Here is a 16,351-nt window from a genome sequence, read left to right as displayed (position 1 = left end):
GACCCCTTTTTTTTTTTTTTTTTTGGTATATGAAGGGGTCCTTTTTCAAAATGTTCGCAATTTTTTCGGAAAACAACCCAATTTTTCCTTAATCTAGCCAAAATTGTCAAGTTTCCCAAAATTTTGGGAAAATTTGTAAAAACTAAGACAATTTTGGGTAAATTCGGCCGAAAAATTGGACTTTTGGTATATCAATGGGTCCAAATTTCTTGCAAAATTGGTATATTTATAGGTCTACTTCCAAAATCTCAGCGGCACGTCCCTACCAAAACCAAACTTGAGTACCCACCCCCCGGGCTTTACACATCAATGCAATACATTCAAAACCTACATACCTGCAACACTGGAAGCCCACATGTTTGTGCTACTTGAGTGATGATTGACTCCATGATGAAGAGTGATTGAACATATCCAAAGGCTCTCATGGCCTTTGCAGCTGGAAGATTTGTGGCACAATTCTTCACTGTTGCACGAAAATTGTCCATCGCATAGACGGCATCAATACCAAATAGGACGCTGCAACTTACCTGTAAGAAAATCGGTTTCAGAACGTTTGTTGGACGTTAAATATTAAATTATTGAACTCTTATATTTAGAAGTATATCATAAGTAAATATCTTCTCCGTATTGTCTACGTAAACAACGTGGGATCCCAGCAAACACAAAACGTTTTCGACATCATTCGCAAAAGGTTATAAAAGGTTGTCAGAAAACGTTTAAATGTCGGGTTATATAAAGGGTATATTAAGAGTATAAAACGTTTTCATAACCTTAAAAAACATTTTTGATAATCTACTGCTCAGCAAACAAAAATGTTTTACAGAAAACGTTTAAATGTCGGATTATATAAAGTGTATACAAACGTTTTAATAACATTCCAAAAACATTCTTGAAAACTTGATACAAAACATTCTAAACAGAATGTTATTTTGGGGTTGAAAAAAAATATTTTGCGAAAAATGTTTGCCCAAAATATTTTCAATAACGTTTTAAAAACGTTTCCATGACCTTTATATAACCCGACATTTAAATGTTATTAAAAGGTTTTGAATAAAACATTTTAAGAACATTTCTGTGTTTGCCGGCTTCAAATATTTTGACATAATGTTATTTAAGTATTGACACAATATTTGGCAAAAATGTTTGCAAAAATAGTTTACAATAACATTTATGAAAACATTTAAAAATGTTGTTGTAGTGTGTTTTCATACAAAACGTTTTAAAACGTTATCATGACCTTCATATAACCCGACATTTTAATGTTATTAAAACGTTTTTACCTAAACCAAAAGCCAAAATATAACTTATTTAAAACGTTTTTAAAACGTTTTTGTGTTTGCTGGGATGTTATACTGCAGCGGACAGAATAACCAGGATTTCATTTCATCATGTGATACTATATGCCTATAAGCTAGTAAACCAATTATAATCGTACCATCGCCTGAATATCACTAGGCATCCCCAGTTGTGATACACTGTGACATCAGCCACCGTGATTCGTCCAGACTTAGCAAAACCAACTTTATATGTCGCCATTGATGCTTCACGGTTCCCAGTGATTTCCATGTCAACGTCTCGCGGCAAAACCATCCGAACCGGCTTACCAACTCTGAATAAATAATTGGTTATTATGTTTTCTTTATACATGTACTATAGATGAGTTGACTTCTGACGTCAATGCCTGGCAGTATGCGCACGCATCATCACACTTTCTATTGGTTTTTTGCCTGGCCGTATGCGCGCGCATCATATTTTGTTCAGGGGTTCGTGTTTAAAACTCACGCCACATCACAATAAGACTTTTGAACAGTGTAGTGGTTGCATGGAGTTCACTCAAGCATAAAGACGTACCGGTCCCTTGCCTTTGTTGCGTTGAGGTCAACTCATCTATATCATTAGAATTATATAGGATAAACGTTCATTATTTAAGAAAAAAGGAACATTCATTGTGAATGTCATACCGAATGTAACTTTATGAAGGTAACTCTACTCTACACCCTGGAAGGCAAAGAACATCCTACTTGTCTTATGTGCAAAAACTGTTGGGGACTTTGACAACTTTTTACTGCCAGATGCTATTACCACTTTGGCTTCAAATCGTAGTACATGGAGAAACTTTGTAGTCGCCTGCTTCGCAGCCGAATGAAATGAAATGAATGAATGAATGAACTCTACATAGCAAGTTATAAGCTGTTATAGATGATACTGACACCTATACTCCTTCTCTAAGTACGTTATGTAAGTGATTTCATTATTAATTAACAAAATCGTGACAAAAAAACCGCTTGATTAAGCTTACTTGTTGGCTGCAATGGCACAAACCACAAGATATCCACAGCGAACGTGCTTGCCGCCAAAACTACCGCCAATACGTTTTGTTTTGCATCGAATTTTGCTGGCGTCAACTCCAAGGGCTTTTGCAACCGAATGCTAAAACGGAAAGAAAATTAATTGCACGTTACTCTACTGTTTTCATAAACGAGTGCTAAGTTAGAATAAACTTGAACAATGACTCACATACAGCAGAAAATCCTGTTGGTCGAGCGTAGGGTGTGGGTGGGGTGTGTGTGACATTGTGTTCATGACATGTGTCCAGCAGGGATCTGTGTTCTATTTGCATGTCATATTAAGTCCTACATGGTCACATTGATGTCAACAGTAAAACATATGATTTCTTTCACTTATACCTGTACGTCTCTAAGTCCATGCCAAGCAAGTTGTAATTCCATGCTATCATCCTCCAATGAAGGTATAGCGATACAAGCGGTAGGTTCCATATAGAAATGTTCCTGACCAGATGCACGGACAGATCCTTCTATCACATTAGGAGCAGAATCTTTGAAGCCTTTCTCTAAATCTCCTTTTTCAAGACTACGTGATGGCTGATGAAACGCATTCTGTTCAATAGCTTCCTGCAAATTTAATCAATTGCAAGAATTGTTTCCAGGCGAATATTTAGGTACATAACGCATGTGAAAGATATTGTTATCTTTATACAGAATGTGGTTTAGTTCCGGGTTTAGCCCATCTTTTAACCAAGATCTTCCAAAACAATCATCAGGAATCGAAAATGTTCTTCTTACCTCTATTGTAGTAATGACAGGCAAGTCTTCGTATGTTACATCAACAAGTGTGGCTGCTTTCTGTGCTGTGTCCGGATCAGTTGCCACCACACCGCCAATTATCTGACATACCGAATAAACCTACGGGCAAGGTATAAAAACGCTTTCAGTTGTATCAAGATAAAATATAGCATATTCCGATATTGGTTAAATAGTGAACACGAATGCTAAGTGATATTATAATTATGATTAAAATAAAAACTTGGGTGCAGCCATGTATCAGATTATGTTTGCTTTCTTTTGCTTGCTTGCCTGCTTGCTTGCTTAGTAGTCCGCCTTTTAGGCAGGTCCGCGTCAGTCCATATAGGCCATTTCTCCTTTATCTTCAGCTACAAGCGCCGCGCTGTTCATTATAAGCATTCCTATTTTCGTCAGTCCCCCTTTTTGTCTCATCCCTGGCATCCTTCCTTCTATATCACGACCTTCAAATCCAGGAGTTCTCAATATGTGATCAGTGACACCAGAAAAACACTTCCTCAATAGTATCTTATAGTGATAATATTCTATGTGTATTGTAATGATCTACTATTTGTCAATAATAATGATAATTATATATTCATTTTTTCCAAGATGGCAGCACTTCACCGGAAACGTTGGTTCATATACCAACAAATTTTAGAGCTGAGTTTATTTATTATTATTGTACCTGTTCTGTTACAAGAAATTCAGCATCTTCCATCAGGGTTTTATTCACACCCGTTACGTCATCTGCATTAACAAACGCCACCACGCCCTCTATGGACATTGCTTTTGTTGTGTCTATGGACCTACCAAAAACAGAGAACACACTTCTAGATTCCTAATGCTGGCAACTCCAGAGGTATTGCTGCCCAGCTACTTCATTGGTACTCTAGAATAGCCATGAATCACATACAGTACAGACATCGGTACTGGACACTGCACAGCTACCCTAGAGTACTACTCAAAGTAGGTGGGCTGCAGTGTACCACCGGGGTCGGCAGCGTTAGGAATCTGGTAGTCATTGCAGTGTAGTACAGTACAATCATCGGTACAGAAGAGTGCCAAATACAGAACATAAGTATTGCATGATAATGCCCTCCTTGGCCAATGGTTACACTGACTTACTCTCCTGATCTCCACATGACTGGACAAGGAAGTCGACAAGGTAAGCCAAGGAATGCACATGTAGCCTGTACATGAGCCCGTCCTTTATGTGAGATATAACTATCTGGGTAAATGGATACGGTCAATATATCGGTACAGCTTTTTAAAGTTTTTCCGAATCCAAGAGTATATAATTTAGTTAGATCGAGATTAGATCGAGATCAAAGTTAGATCGAGATTTCTTCTCAGTAAGTCATTAGATCACTATTCATGCTATTGGTGTTGTACGTTGTGCAAGTGTAAGGCTAATGTAAGTTTACTAATTTCCGCAACACCATTCGACCGCCACAATCCATAGCTAATAAATGGAAGTTGCATTGGTGGTATTTATTAGGTATCTATTATAATCATTTATTGACATGCCAATAATCCTAACACACAGTATCGTAGCCAGGACGTTTTCAGCTGCACCTGACATGCCTGACTACGCCACTAAGTTATACATGCAATAACGACACCAATGCTTATTCAAATATCTACGAAACTTACAGAACTTTTGCTCGTCCGCGTTTTGGGAGCACCAAAGCAAGAAATAGCTCTTCTATATGAAATAATGAAACAAAATATATAAACATATTTTAAATATAAACAATATAACTGTATGTTGTAAGTTATAAATGTTATGTTATCTAATATTAAATGTATGTTCCTTCTTTGGGTACAAATTAGATGTGTTCTAGCTTGTGCAATTGATTGGATTGTTTGATGAATAAAATTAGCTGATTAATTCATTTGATTGATTTTAGAGTCACCTCGAGCAGTTGGCAGGTCATCCACGTAAACTGCTTCACCGGAAGTCTGTTGCAAGGCAGAGCGGTGGATTATGGGACGACCAATTGGGTCGATATCAGGTTGATCGTCCGGCACCGGCTGAAAAAGAAAATCAGTTGCGTTCAATATAGAATGGTTAATTATGCCAGCATTGAACAAACACGTTAACTCTATTTTAATTTTATCTTCTAACGTATTGAATGGGCTCGGAAGGCAAAGAAACAGTACCTGATATACAGATATACCACGAGGCGTAGTGCTAGTGGTTGTGAAGACATTGCTATCACTTCGGGATACTTCCTCACATTTTGTAATCTTTAAAAGAAAGAATAACATTGGTCATGACTCGTTACGTCTTCCCTTAAAAAGTTTTACATTTTTAGCTTAGTTGAGTGTCCTGAAGTACTAATATATACATACAAATATTAGCATTTTTCCTTTCAAAATTATTGTTCTAATTTAATTGTGTATGTTGTTCATGAAACTTACGTTTTCACATTGCATTCATACATACTTGTTTCGTCACGACTGAAAAGAATTTGACAAAACTTGCTTCGACTAAATCCAGCTGGTATCGAAGTAATTCATCTTCAGTATTTGAAGTACTAGTTTTGACTTCGTCTGAAATTGACGTCAGAACTGTGTCCTGTACACCTTTGTCCCAACGTCTGTATTACAATAAAATGATAAATGAACGACATCAATCTTTTAACTATTATGGTGCATATACAAGAGAACAAGCTTCGTCACATAGAGTTGGAATTAAATCAAATACTGGAACTTAATTTTTGCAACTTTGCGACGTTGCGTCTGGAGCTACCAGACTTCATCAGGCAACTGACCCGCTGGGCTGGTCACGTGATAGACGACTAGGTATCGTCCCGATGGCCCGGTCCCATGCATAAGATAAGTTAAAGCGGAGTCACCCTTTCTTGTTCAGCGATGATTGCTCAATGCGCTCCCAAATGGATTTTTTTGGCCTCTCCGATGCCATTGTTCCTCTTGATCTAGAATACCGACTTCCTCGTTTTTAATCGAGTGTCCAGTATCCTTTAAATGGAGGTAAGTTTTGCGCTTCGTTGGTGCTTGGTCTCCTATATTGACCAATACGGTTTTTTAACGCCTGTTTGGTTTCTCCAACATAAGCCGCTGGGCAATCGGTGTCATCACACACAACTCCGTACACTAAGTTTGAGCGTTTATCCTTCGGCTGAATATGGCATAGTTCCGAAATATATGGTATAGTAACAGGGGCTCTGTTGGTTTGACCACTCGCACCTTCGGTCCTTGGCTCCTTACTCTTGGTTGCTTTGAGAAAAGGCCTAGTCCAGATAACCACAGTTATTAAGGGATGTCTTGATGTGGTCCCGTTCCTCAGAAACTCGTTCGGACTCACTACTGATCGTATCTGCATATTGGAGAGTTCGAATCTCCTTACTTGTTCATGAGTGGATGATGGTAACTGAACTGAAAATAATGGTTATTATGTGCGGATTTCCTATACACCTTAGATGTCAGCCTGGGTACCATCACTTTATCAAACAATCGAGAAAAGCAAGGGTATTGTCTTTACACGGTTCTTGAGTGAATTTTATGTTGTCGAAGTGTTTGATGTGTTCGAAGAAACCGTCAAGCTTGCTACGGTTGAGTATGACGAATGTGTCGTCGACAAAACGCAACTAAACCTTCGGTTTTGTACCCGGGTACGACTTCAATGCCTTTTGTTTGAAACTGTCCATTCTAGCAGTCTATCACGTGACCAGCCCAGCGGGTCAGTTGGCTGATGAAGTTTGGTGGTTTTAAACGCTACGTCGCAAAGTTGCAAAAAGTTCCAGTATCTGATTTGATTCCAAAACTGCTTGAAACTACTGGATGATTATTCACTCATAAGCTTCGTCACAGATTGTTAAACAATTCCTACTCAAGGCATTGCATAAAACTTATGTTATCAAAGTCGGTATCATTTTATTGTCAATTTATGGATTCACTGGCCTTTTCAAGTTTTTTGTTTTTGTGTAACATCCTCTTTTTGTGACGTTAAGAAACGGTTTTGAACATTGGGCCGTACATTCTTTCATTTGATTGGCTAATTGTCAAATGTCATGCATTATGATACTAAATGTTAAATCAATCAGAATTATAATGTATTCAAAAAGCAACAGATTGAAAGGTCTATCTTATATTGCTCTGTTTACCATCGCACTCGATCAACGGGACCCGTACGCTTCGAAAACACATGTCCTTTTGTATAACGAATTGAAAATTTGGTCACCTCTGTCCAACTCTTTCGCATTTCTCAGAATCGCACAACGTCTGCTTCCTGATTGAACAAAAGAGTTTTTATCCCAACTATATGTTGTGTACTAGTATCTTACATACCTTCCAACTATTTCTTTAACAGTTTCAGTAGCAAAGATAGGAACAGTTCCGATACCTCCGATGACAAAATTACCACACTTAACGACGTCACTTCCTGGTTCAAGGGTCACCTTAAACGCGGCGTTTACTATTGCATCGTCCATATGAAGTCTTCTACGAGTCATTTTGTAGGCGTTGATGAATTCATTCTGTAATGTGATACGATCAAGCTGAATATCTTTTGTCGGATGATCACGTAAAATCGTTAGGTCTTGATCCCGGTCTTGAGGGTGTACATGTATATCCGTATATCAGAGTAAAATAACGTGTTTGAATTTTTGTTTTAATTGGGTACAACTAAAGTGATTTCATAAAGTTAAACCATGATTTAAACAAGATCTAAATTTGTTAATCCCTCTCTCTGAGCACTCTGTGTTGTGGAAAAACACAATTTTAGGCTTTAGAGTTACCAAGTAAACTGCACTTAGTAATGCCCACAACCGCATTGCCACATGCTCACATTGGAAATAACTTAAGAGTGGCGGATTCTTCATAGCACCCAACTATAATAATATTCGACCCATTCTGTCGATTGATCGATTATGGTTATTGCACCGGTCATATCAAGGAATTATTACTGTTTTCATCAGTTCTATCATTTACATTTTCTTATTATTCGTCTCAATGTAGACAGATGGGTGAATTACCTCTTGCGTGAACGGAATGTGAACGCTTCGTAATATTTCGTTGCTTCCAACAGCTGCACCAAACTCCGGAGAGTAAAAGTCCCTGTCCATTGGCAGTTTGCTTGTATTACCTGTGTGTTTTCATTATAGAATATAAGATGTGCCAGAAAGATAGAATCCCAGCAAACACAAAACGTTTTCGACATCATTCGCAAAAGGTTATAAAAGGTTGTCAGAAAATGTTTAAATGTCGGGTTATATAAAGGGTATAAAACGTTTTCATAACATTAAAAACATTTTTGATAATCTGCTGCCCAACAAACACAAAATGTTTTACAGAAAACGTTTAAATGTCGGGTTATATAAAGGGTATAAAAACGTTTTAATAACATTCCAAAAACATTTTTGAAAACGTGATACAAAACATTCTAAACCGAATGTTATTTTGGGGTTGAAAAAATATTTTGCGAAAAATGTTTGCCCAAAATATTTGCAATAACGTTTTAAAAACGTTTTCATGACCTTTATATAACCCGACATTTAAATGTTATTAAAACGTTTTGAATATAACATTTTAAGAACATTTCTGTGTTTGCTGAGTGCAAATATTTTAACATAATGTTATTTAAGTGTTGACAAAATATTTGGCAAAAAATGTTTGCGAAAATAGTTTACAATAACATTTTTAAAAACATTTTTAAAATATTGTTGTAGTGTGTTTTCATATAAAACGTTTTAAAACGTTTTCATGACCTTTATATAACCCGACATTTTAATGTTATTAAAACGTTTTTACCTAAACCAAAAGCCAAAATATAACTTATTGAAAACGTTTTTAAAACGTTTTTGTGTTTGCTGGGATATTACTTGGCATGAAAAGTATCCGAACACTTAAAAACAAAAGCAATTTTAAAGACACCGAACCTAAATTACCAAATGAAATGTCAATCTGATGGATACTATTATTCTGCGTATTTAGATACCTCATTCAGTACGGTACGACTTTATTTTCCATCCAAACTTATACCAATTTGAATTTTTAAAAAAGAGATCATTTCAAAAGTAACAAAGATTCGCATATACTGTTTTATCAAAACGGACCGTTATGCGCACAACGAGTGAGTGTTGATCTGGCACGCTGCTGTAACGAACCCGTTGTATTAAACAGCCGCTGGGAATCGCCTTGAAGGAAGAAATATCCCAAATATAGACTTCTGAAATGCTCTCTTCCATTCAAATTGGGATAACTTGCATCGTGCCGAATGAGGTATCAAAATACGCGGAACAAAATCATCCATCTAATGTCGATTACTTTATTTGGTCATTTATGTTGTGATGTGCCCCGAGTAATTTAAGTTGATTATTTATCTCTGTTTACAAAATTAAGAGACACTTTGGATTGTTGGAAAATCCCCTGCTCTCTACAATGGGCAGTGTATTACACCATTAGGGGAATCCCCGATATTGTAGTGGATATGACATCATATGGGAATACCCATAGGAAGTGTTGTAATGTGACAGAATGGTCTATTAATATATTATAGGTTTTTTGATGAGTACAAAAGTGCAAAGCAAGTGAGTTTACTCTTGGCAGATATGAAGAGAGATTATAGACTCTCTACATACGAGTATGTTGGTCGTTGTTGTGCTTCAAATAATGTGTCAATAAAGTGGGGCAGTGCAGAATGAAGCATGTTTCCTGGAGAAAGAGAGTGATTGGTGAAAGAAACACCATTTTTGGAGATTGTCAGCTGTGCAAGTGTTTGAAGAAGTGCGCAAGGAGTTAAGTGTTTGGAGAAATGAGCAAGGAGTTAAAAGTGTTTGGAGAAAGCAGCACCATTTCTGCGCAAGGATTTTATATGCAAAGGATATATAAATGCAAGTGTACAATGGACTTTTTTGAACAGTGATTTTCGCAGGACAAGTAAATAAGGATACATCAGCCGTCCAGAGCATTGCAATGTAACTCTATGATCACCGAGAAGAAGACTGCCGGCTAAGTAGTAATTAGTTAAAAGAGTGATTATATTTGTGCATTTGTTGTCACGTATCAAGCATATTTTACTTTCAATTCAAGACTTAGATTTTGTTAACTTAATCAAACAGTGTATTATTATTGTGCATTGGAGTGAATTTTGGTAAAAGGTGATTTTGGCCTTGAGTCATTGCGGCTCGTGACAGTGTCTTTAACATGTTACTTTTGTTTTAAGTGTACTGATATTTTGTGCGCAGCATAAAGCACAAATAAATGTGATTTGGTAGGCTATCCCAGTTTAGGATCACGCAAGTGTGTAGTATCCCAGTTTAGGATCATGCAAGAGTGTAGTATCCCAGTTTAGGATCACGCAAGAATATCTTATTTTCAACCGAATAAACAACATTGTTTAGGCCTATATGTGATGCTCTACTAAATTTATTAAGTAGAATAACATGGTCAACAGTATCGAAAACTTTATATATATCTATCAATACAATACCAGTAAAAGATCCCAACGGCGGATATTTGCTTATGCATATAGGTGGTCAGAATAATGAACATCCCTGCAGCATTTGGTCATGACTCAACATATCACTGATTTTATTGTTTTCACACTCTTCCAGACACCCCCGCACACGGACAGGCCAAACACCTATAATACATCCCCTCAACGCACTCACACAAACCCCCAGCACACATTCGCAGACCTCACACACCCAACACCCTCACCTCAATGTACATCGAACAGCTGACACCTACCCCCCCCCACACACACACCCCCCACCCACACATTAAGGAATGCTATTGATGCGTGGACAAGTTTGCAAACAGCGTAGTCTTACCGCACACTGAAACACCACTGAAAAAGTCTCTCATTTTAATATCCTGATCTACAGAGATACTTACAAAAAGCCGGTTTACAAACATACCACCACACACCCCACCAAAACGTCTTCGGACAAGCACACCCACCTGCTCTCTTCAAAAACACCCCAACAACAGTGCACATCACCTCAACGTACCATTTGTTTTTACAACGGTGACGTTCACACCAACAGCCAGGAGAACTGGAAGTAGATCATAGTTTGAACCAGCCGCCATGATGTGACCACCTATGGTCTGGAGAATCAGAAAGCTTTTATATAGATAACGTATTATATTGATATGAGTTTCAAATGGGCTTACACACTGAGTGTAATCAATCGGTTTATGCATATTGAAATGTCCCCGCTCTAATGGCATTTGCACCAGAAACATACGCATTATGTCAGCAACGTAGCAAAAGATGAGATATTTTCCAGATCGGTCGATTTTCTCTTAAAGCCATATTATAACATTTTCAAACAAAATAGATTAGCATTTCTTTGCCATAAAATGTTAGCTTTTACTGTCAGATATATCCCCTTTTATTTTTGAGCCGAACAACTACGTCAAAGCAAAGAAAATTGGAATTTACTACCAGCGCACATGTCGCCAATACGTACCACTCCTTCGGTCATGTTGTGGTACGACCCTTTGTTGTGTATATCACCGTCCCGCACGCCGTGTACGTACTGTGTGTTATGAACATCGTGTATGCGTTCGACTAATAATTCCATCGTAATAATAAAGCGCCGAATCCGGCGTTTTATTCAAAATCTCGGATTTTGACAAAACTACAGCACCTAGAGTCTTGATTTTTGCAGGGTATATTGGTTTAATAAAGTACAATTTAATCGTGTAAAAAACGAATTTTAAAAATTCCGTGAGGGCGTCTTCCTCAGCAAATGTTATAATATGGCTTTAAGTCCTTCTAGACAGTTATACTTACAGCAACATTTCGTATTTGTTGCGATCCATATCTGTGCAATATACTGCTAATTTCACTCATTGTCTTTGTTTTTTCGGCTGAAAGGATACAAGTTTAAAGAAAAGAATGCATTTTTATAACCCTCGGGTTGGATAAATACCGGTAATATAATGTGGAGTATATAATAGCTCTAACACGGAAAAGTCACTTCTTGGTGATTTTTTGTTTGTTTGTTTTGTAAGTCATCTTACTCCGTAAAACTCAGGTATCCAGTAAAAATAAACAAGGAAATACATGTATATATTGTGGATAAATGTAAACTCACTTCACAAACCAAAAACAAGTCGATCGAGTTCAAATCAAGATACTAATTTTGCAGAATTGAAACGCCAACTCCGAATTGACATTTGTTAATCCCTAATTAACAGATTGAGATGTTTCAAGATTTTTACCTAGACTCAATAGCTAGGCACGTATTCTGCTCATAAACTTATAGAAATCAACAAAAAAAGCTTCAGAGAGTCGCTTCCTTATAACCTATTAGCAGGATAATGTACTTTATAGCATAATATTTTTTACTAAAACTTCAAGTTGAACAAATTATTCATCGATGTTCCTATTAAATTTTACGAGAGCATGTTTTACCTGGCAGGACTTTCATTATATCTTGGATTTCTTCTCTCAGTTGGCTCATTGTCACACACGCACCGATATCTAATCCTGTGTCCGTTGGAGTGATCTTACAAAGCTCCTCAACATCTGATATGTTCAGAATTGTTCCGGCTTGTTTCAGCAAACCTGTTTCTCAAACGAAAAATACTAATTAGTCCATCAGCATGAAATAGCATTACAGAAACATGTCGGAAAATTAATAACAATTTGAATTACCGATTTTAAAACTAAATCCAGAAGTCACATTTTATTATAACTTTCAGTATATAGTTTTATTGCATAAACTAAAAGTCTATATCCCCAATATAATACGTGCAATTAGACATGTGAAATTTTATGTATAATAATGCTGTTATATCAAAACTCATTAAAAAAAACCGAACCAAATGTAGTGCTTCCGGCTGCTATCTGCGCTGAGGGGCAACTGCCTTTGAGTTTCAGAGTATCTTCAAAACTATAAAGGTTGATCCATGTAAGTTGGTCTGTCGAGAACTTCGTGGTTCGACGCAATGATGCACGATTTGTCTGATAGATAAAAAAAACACCATGTTAATGTTGCTTTTAAGTACATTGAATGCAGTGTAAGACATTTTTTTAATTGTTGCTCAAGTGTGATTTGTTTTCATTCCTGGGCCACCTTGAAAAGGAAAGAATAATTTTAATGACATTTTTAAAAATTACAATGACACCACGCTGACAGATTTCAAAACCGTAATAGTAAATAACAGTGAGAGTAAGTAAGTTTAAAACTCACAAGTAACTCAGGAGGAAAGATGATATCTTGCGTCTGGTCGTATGGTGTAAAGTCAGATGCGTCGAAGGTACTGGTGCACTATGGAATGATTTTATACAACATTGTTATAACACGATTCAGATTCAGATTCAACTTTATTTAACCACGGAGGGCCCAAATCAACCCAAAGGTTGTTCTTCCTTGGGGCCGTGGACATAAATACAATACATGCATAGAATATACACATTTTTACAGAAACTTACTTAAATACAGATACACATATGTGAGGACTTAATTATTTACATTATTTTCAGAGAAAAACTAAATTTATATAATATATAAATTTAAACTAAAATAATAAATTAGAACAAAACCTCCTTCAGCTTATTTTTGACAATATTTAAATTTGGAGAATTCCTGACATTGTTATCAAGGTTATTCCAAATGATTGCACCTCTGTAGGATAAGCTTCGTTTCTTAAAGTCAGTACGAGGTTGTGGAATAAAGATGTTGTGAGCACTTTGCCAAAAATTGTATTTTTTATTTGAAAAAGCTGACACAGTAAGAAGGTAAGGAGGTGCAAGGTTGTTTAAAATTTTGAAAATCCAAATTGAGATGTTATATTGATGCCTATACGAAAGTGGCTTCCAATTAAGCTGATCAAGAACAATTGCACTGGGGGTATCCCAGGGGGCTCTACAGATAATGACATTTAGCGATGAATTGTTTTTTTTTTTGTGTAGTCTATATACTGTGTGGTAGTGGATCACTCATCAGTGGTCTGGTTATGGCACTGCCCATGATCAATAGACGAATTAATCAATTCGTATGGATATGTTATTGACTGACAACTCATGCAACAATTAAGAGACAATATCAATCACTTCAAATCACTTCAAGACATTTCCCACTACTAAACATATAAAATAGATATTAACATCTAAGAATCATGCTCAGTGTTTGTTTTAAGTAATAAATACACATATCCGTGCAAAATATTTTCTTAGTTACTTGTATTTTTTCATTAATGTGTATTCACTTTGTAGATATTAATTTATTACCATGTTTTACCCACCATATCCGAATCGTCAGTTCTACAGCAAGTATTTCCCTGTTGTCTTCCACAACAACCTTCCTGTTAACAAAAAAAAAAAAATTTCAACAATTTGTACCTACATCAATTCTGTACCGAGGATCATGATTAACTTGAAATCAACTTGCCCGTTGGGCCGATTACTGTGGCACAAATGGACGGACGCAAATAGTTGGACTAGTTTAGTTACTGTATTGGCTAATTATTTCACTAAACTGGGCTAAAAAAGAAAATTATAATTTTTCACAGGGTCATATCTTAAAATCCTGTCCATCAAAATGAACCACAATTACACACAGGATTACTTCAATACTCTACTTTTAACACATATTAGTAACAAAGTAGATGCCCAACTGAGACAAAAGCGAATGTCAATGACATATACATTTACATATACATATACATTGACATGAAACATCTTCCTGGACCACATGTTATAGCCCATTTGATGTGTGTGTAAACTGTAAAAGCAATTGTAACAACAATGTGGACTTTCCTGTCTCAGGATTGCCTCACAAAAATAACACTATTCGTTATGTCAACGAAAATAAACACATCCCGACTGATATTGGCTAATACGGACACATACGCCCCCCCCCCCCCCGATCCCCAACACTCTCTTACGAATACCTTTGACTTCTTCATGTGCCTTAAACTCTATAAGGTTATGAATGTTTTAAAAGGTTATGAATTTTTTAAACTCTATGTTGGCGAAATTTCCAGGCTGTGACATGTAAAACAGCAAGCGGTTCCATGCCAGTAGCCTACATTTTTCAGTTGTGTCAGTGAGGTAAACGTTTGGATATTAATGTATCATTAGAGTAGAGTATTGAAGTAATCCTGGGTGTAATTTTGGTTCATTTTGTTTGATGGACAGATTTTAAAGATATAACCAAGTAAAAAATTACGAGTTTCTTTTTGAGCCCAGTTTGCATTATAGGGTAAATTGTATCATTTTGTTGAGTAATATATTGCCTTTACCCAATTCAACATCCAACACTTCTATATGAAGTCATTTCGATATATATACACCAACAAAATTGCATTATTTTTTACCTGTGTAAATGTATTGAATGCATTTAAAATAGACCGATATCCGGCACAGCGGCACAAATTTCCCTCCGTAACTTGTAGTACTTCTTCACTGGTTGGTTTCGGGTTATTTCGCAGCAGTGTGTACATGGACATTACCATGCCTGGAGTGCAAAATCCACACTGGGAACCATGGCATTTTGCTAGACGTTCCTGGTAAATAATTTTGAATGTTTATTTTGATAGCTTATACTAAATTAATTTTTTCACTTTATGATCACACATTTAGACGAAAGAAGGCACAAGATAACATGTCTATAACTGAAACTGAAATACTTACGCTTGTGTTCTTTTGACTAGGCCTAAATACCATTCATTCTATAATTTTTCGTCGTGGCGAAATTCGTTACAAAATTATAATATAGGCCTAATATAATTCGCCCGGATAATTCGTGAGGTAAAAGTGATGCAAGAAGAGTTGAAATTTGTTTTGAAATCTCGAATGCGTGTTACAAACTCACTTGAACTGGATGCAATTTAGTCTTGGTGCTGCCTATCCCCTCTACAGTTGTTACCGCCTTACCGTAAATATCACACAATGGATACAAACAAGCATTTACAGCAATGTGCCTGGGGACGAAATTTAGTTGATTGTAAATTGGTGATGTATGTGTGATATATCATATCATACAGGTTGGGGTGTGTGTGGATTTCCCAGCTACCTATGCACCCCCCCACCCACATACACATGAACATTGAACAAACACATACACCTAAATATATAAAGGTGATAAGATGTGTGATCATGGTGATTATATTAATAGAAAGTAGGCCTAAAGTGCATAATTTTCAAGCTGACGTAAAGGGCAAGTCTACTACTAATGTAGTTTTACCGCACCCGGCAACACCACTGAAAAAGATTCTTCCGACTTCTTACTAGTTTAAAATGACTATGAACATATCCATGTATGATATCGCCCGGGAAATGTGTT

At 36.6% G+C, this 16,351-nt stretch overlaps 1 protein-coding gene across 1 annotated transcript in view; it reads right to left on the bottom strand.

The window, feature by feature from the left end:
* LOC140167788 (xanthine dehydrogenase/oxidase-like) overlaps positions 1-16,351 on the bottom strand; it is a 46,521-nt gene that overhangs the window by 16,283 nt on the left and 13,887 nt on the right. Inside the window, exons 4-23 of the mRNA XM_072191081.1 lie at positions 15,881-15,989; positions 15,384-15,572; positions 14,310-14,369; positions 13,256-13,333; positions 12,885-13,026; positions 12,475-12,627; positions 11,851-11,927; positions 11,063-11,159; positions 8,084-8,193; positions 7,398-7,585; positions 5,533-5,686; positions 5,247-5,333; positions 5,000-5,117; positions 4,737-4,788; positions 3,769-3,889; positions 3,084-3,203; positions 2,688-2,912; positions 2,300-2,430; positions 1,436-1,609; positions 336-522 (exon numbers count right to left, since the gene is read on the bottom strand). Of these exons, the coding sequence (XP_072047182.1) occupies positions 336-522; positions 1,436-1,609; positions 2,300-2,430; positions 2,688-2,912; positions 3,084-3,203; positions 3,769-3,889; positions 4,737-4,788; positions 5,000-5,117; positions 5,247-5,333; positions 5,533-5,686; positions 7,398-7,585; positions 8,084-8,193; positions 11,063-11,159; positions 11,851-11,927; positions 12,475-12,627; positions 12,885-13,026; positions 13,256-13,333; positions 14,310-14,369; positions 15,384-15,572; positions 15,881-15,989 (2,572 nt within the window). The remainder of the gene's footprint in view (positions 1-335; positions 523-1,435; positions 1,610-2,299; positions 2,431-2,687; positions 2,913-3,083; positions 3,204-3,768; positions 3,890-4,736; positions 4,789-4,999; positions 5,118-5,246; positions 5,334-5,532; positions 5,687-7,397; positions 7,586-8,083; positions 8,194-11,062; positions 11,160-11,850; positions 11,928-12,474; positions 12,628-12,884; positions 13,027-13,255; positions 13,334-14,309; positions 14,370-15,383; positions 15,573-15,880; positions 15,990-16,351) is intronic.

The sequence above is a fragment of the Amphiura filiformis genome, chromosome 13 (assembly GCF_039555335.1).
Source record: "Amphiura filiformis chromosome 13, Afil_fr2py, whole genome shotgun sequence".
NCBI lineage: Eukaryota > Metazoa > Echinodermata > Ophiuroidea > Amphilepidida > Amphiuridae > Amphiura > Amphiura filiformis.
Note: the sequence above shows the minus strand (reverse complement) of the source record. Positions and strands in the feature narration are given on the sequence as shown.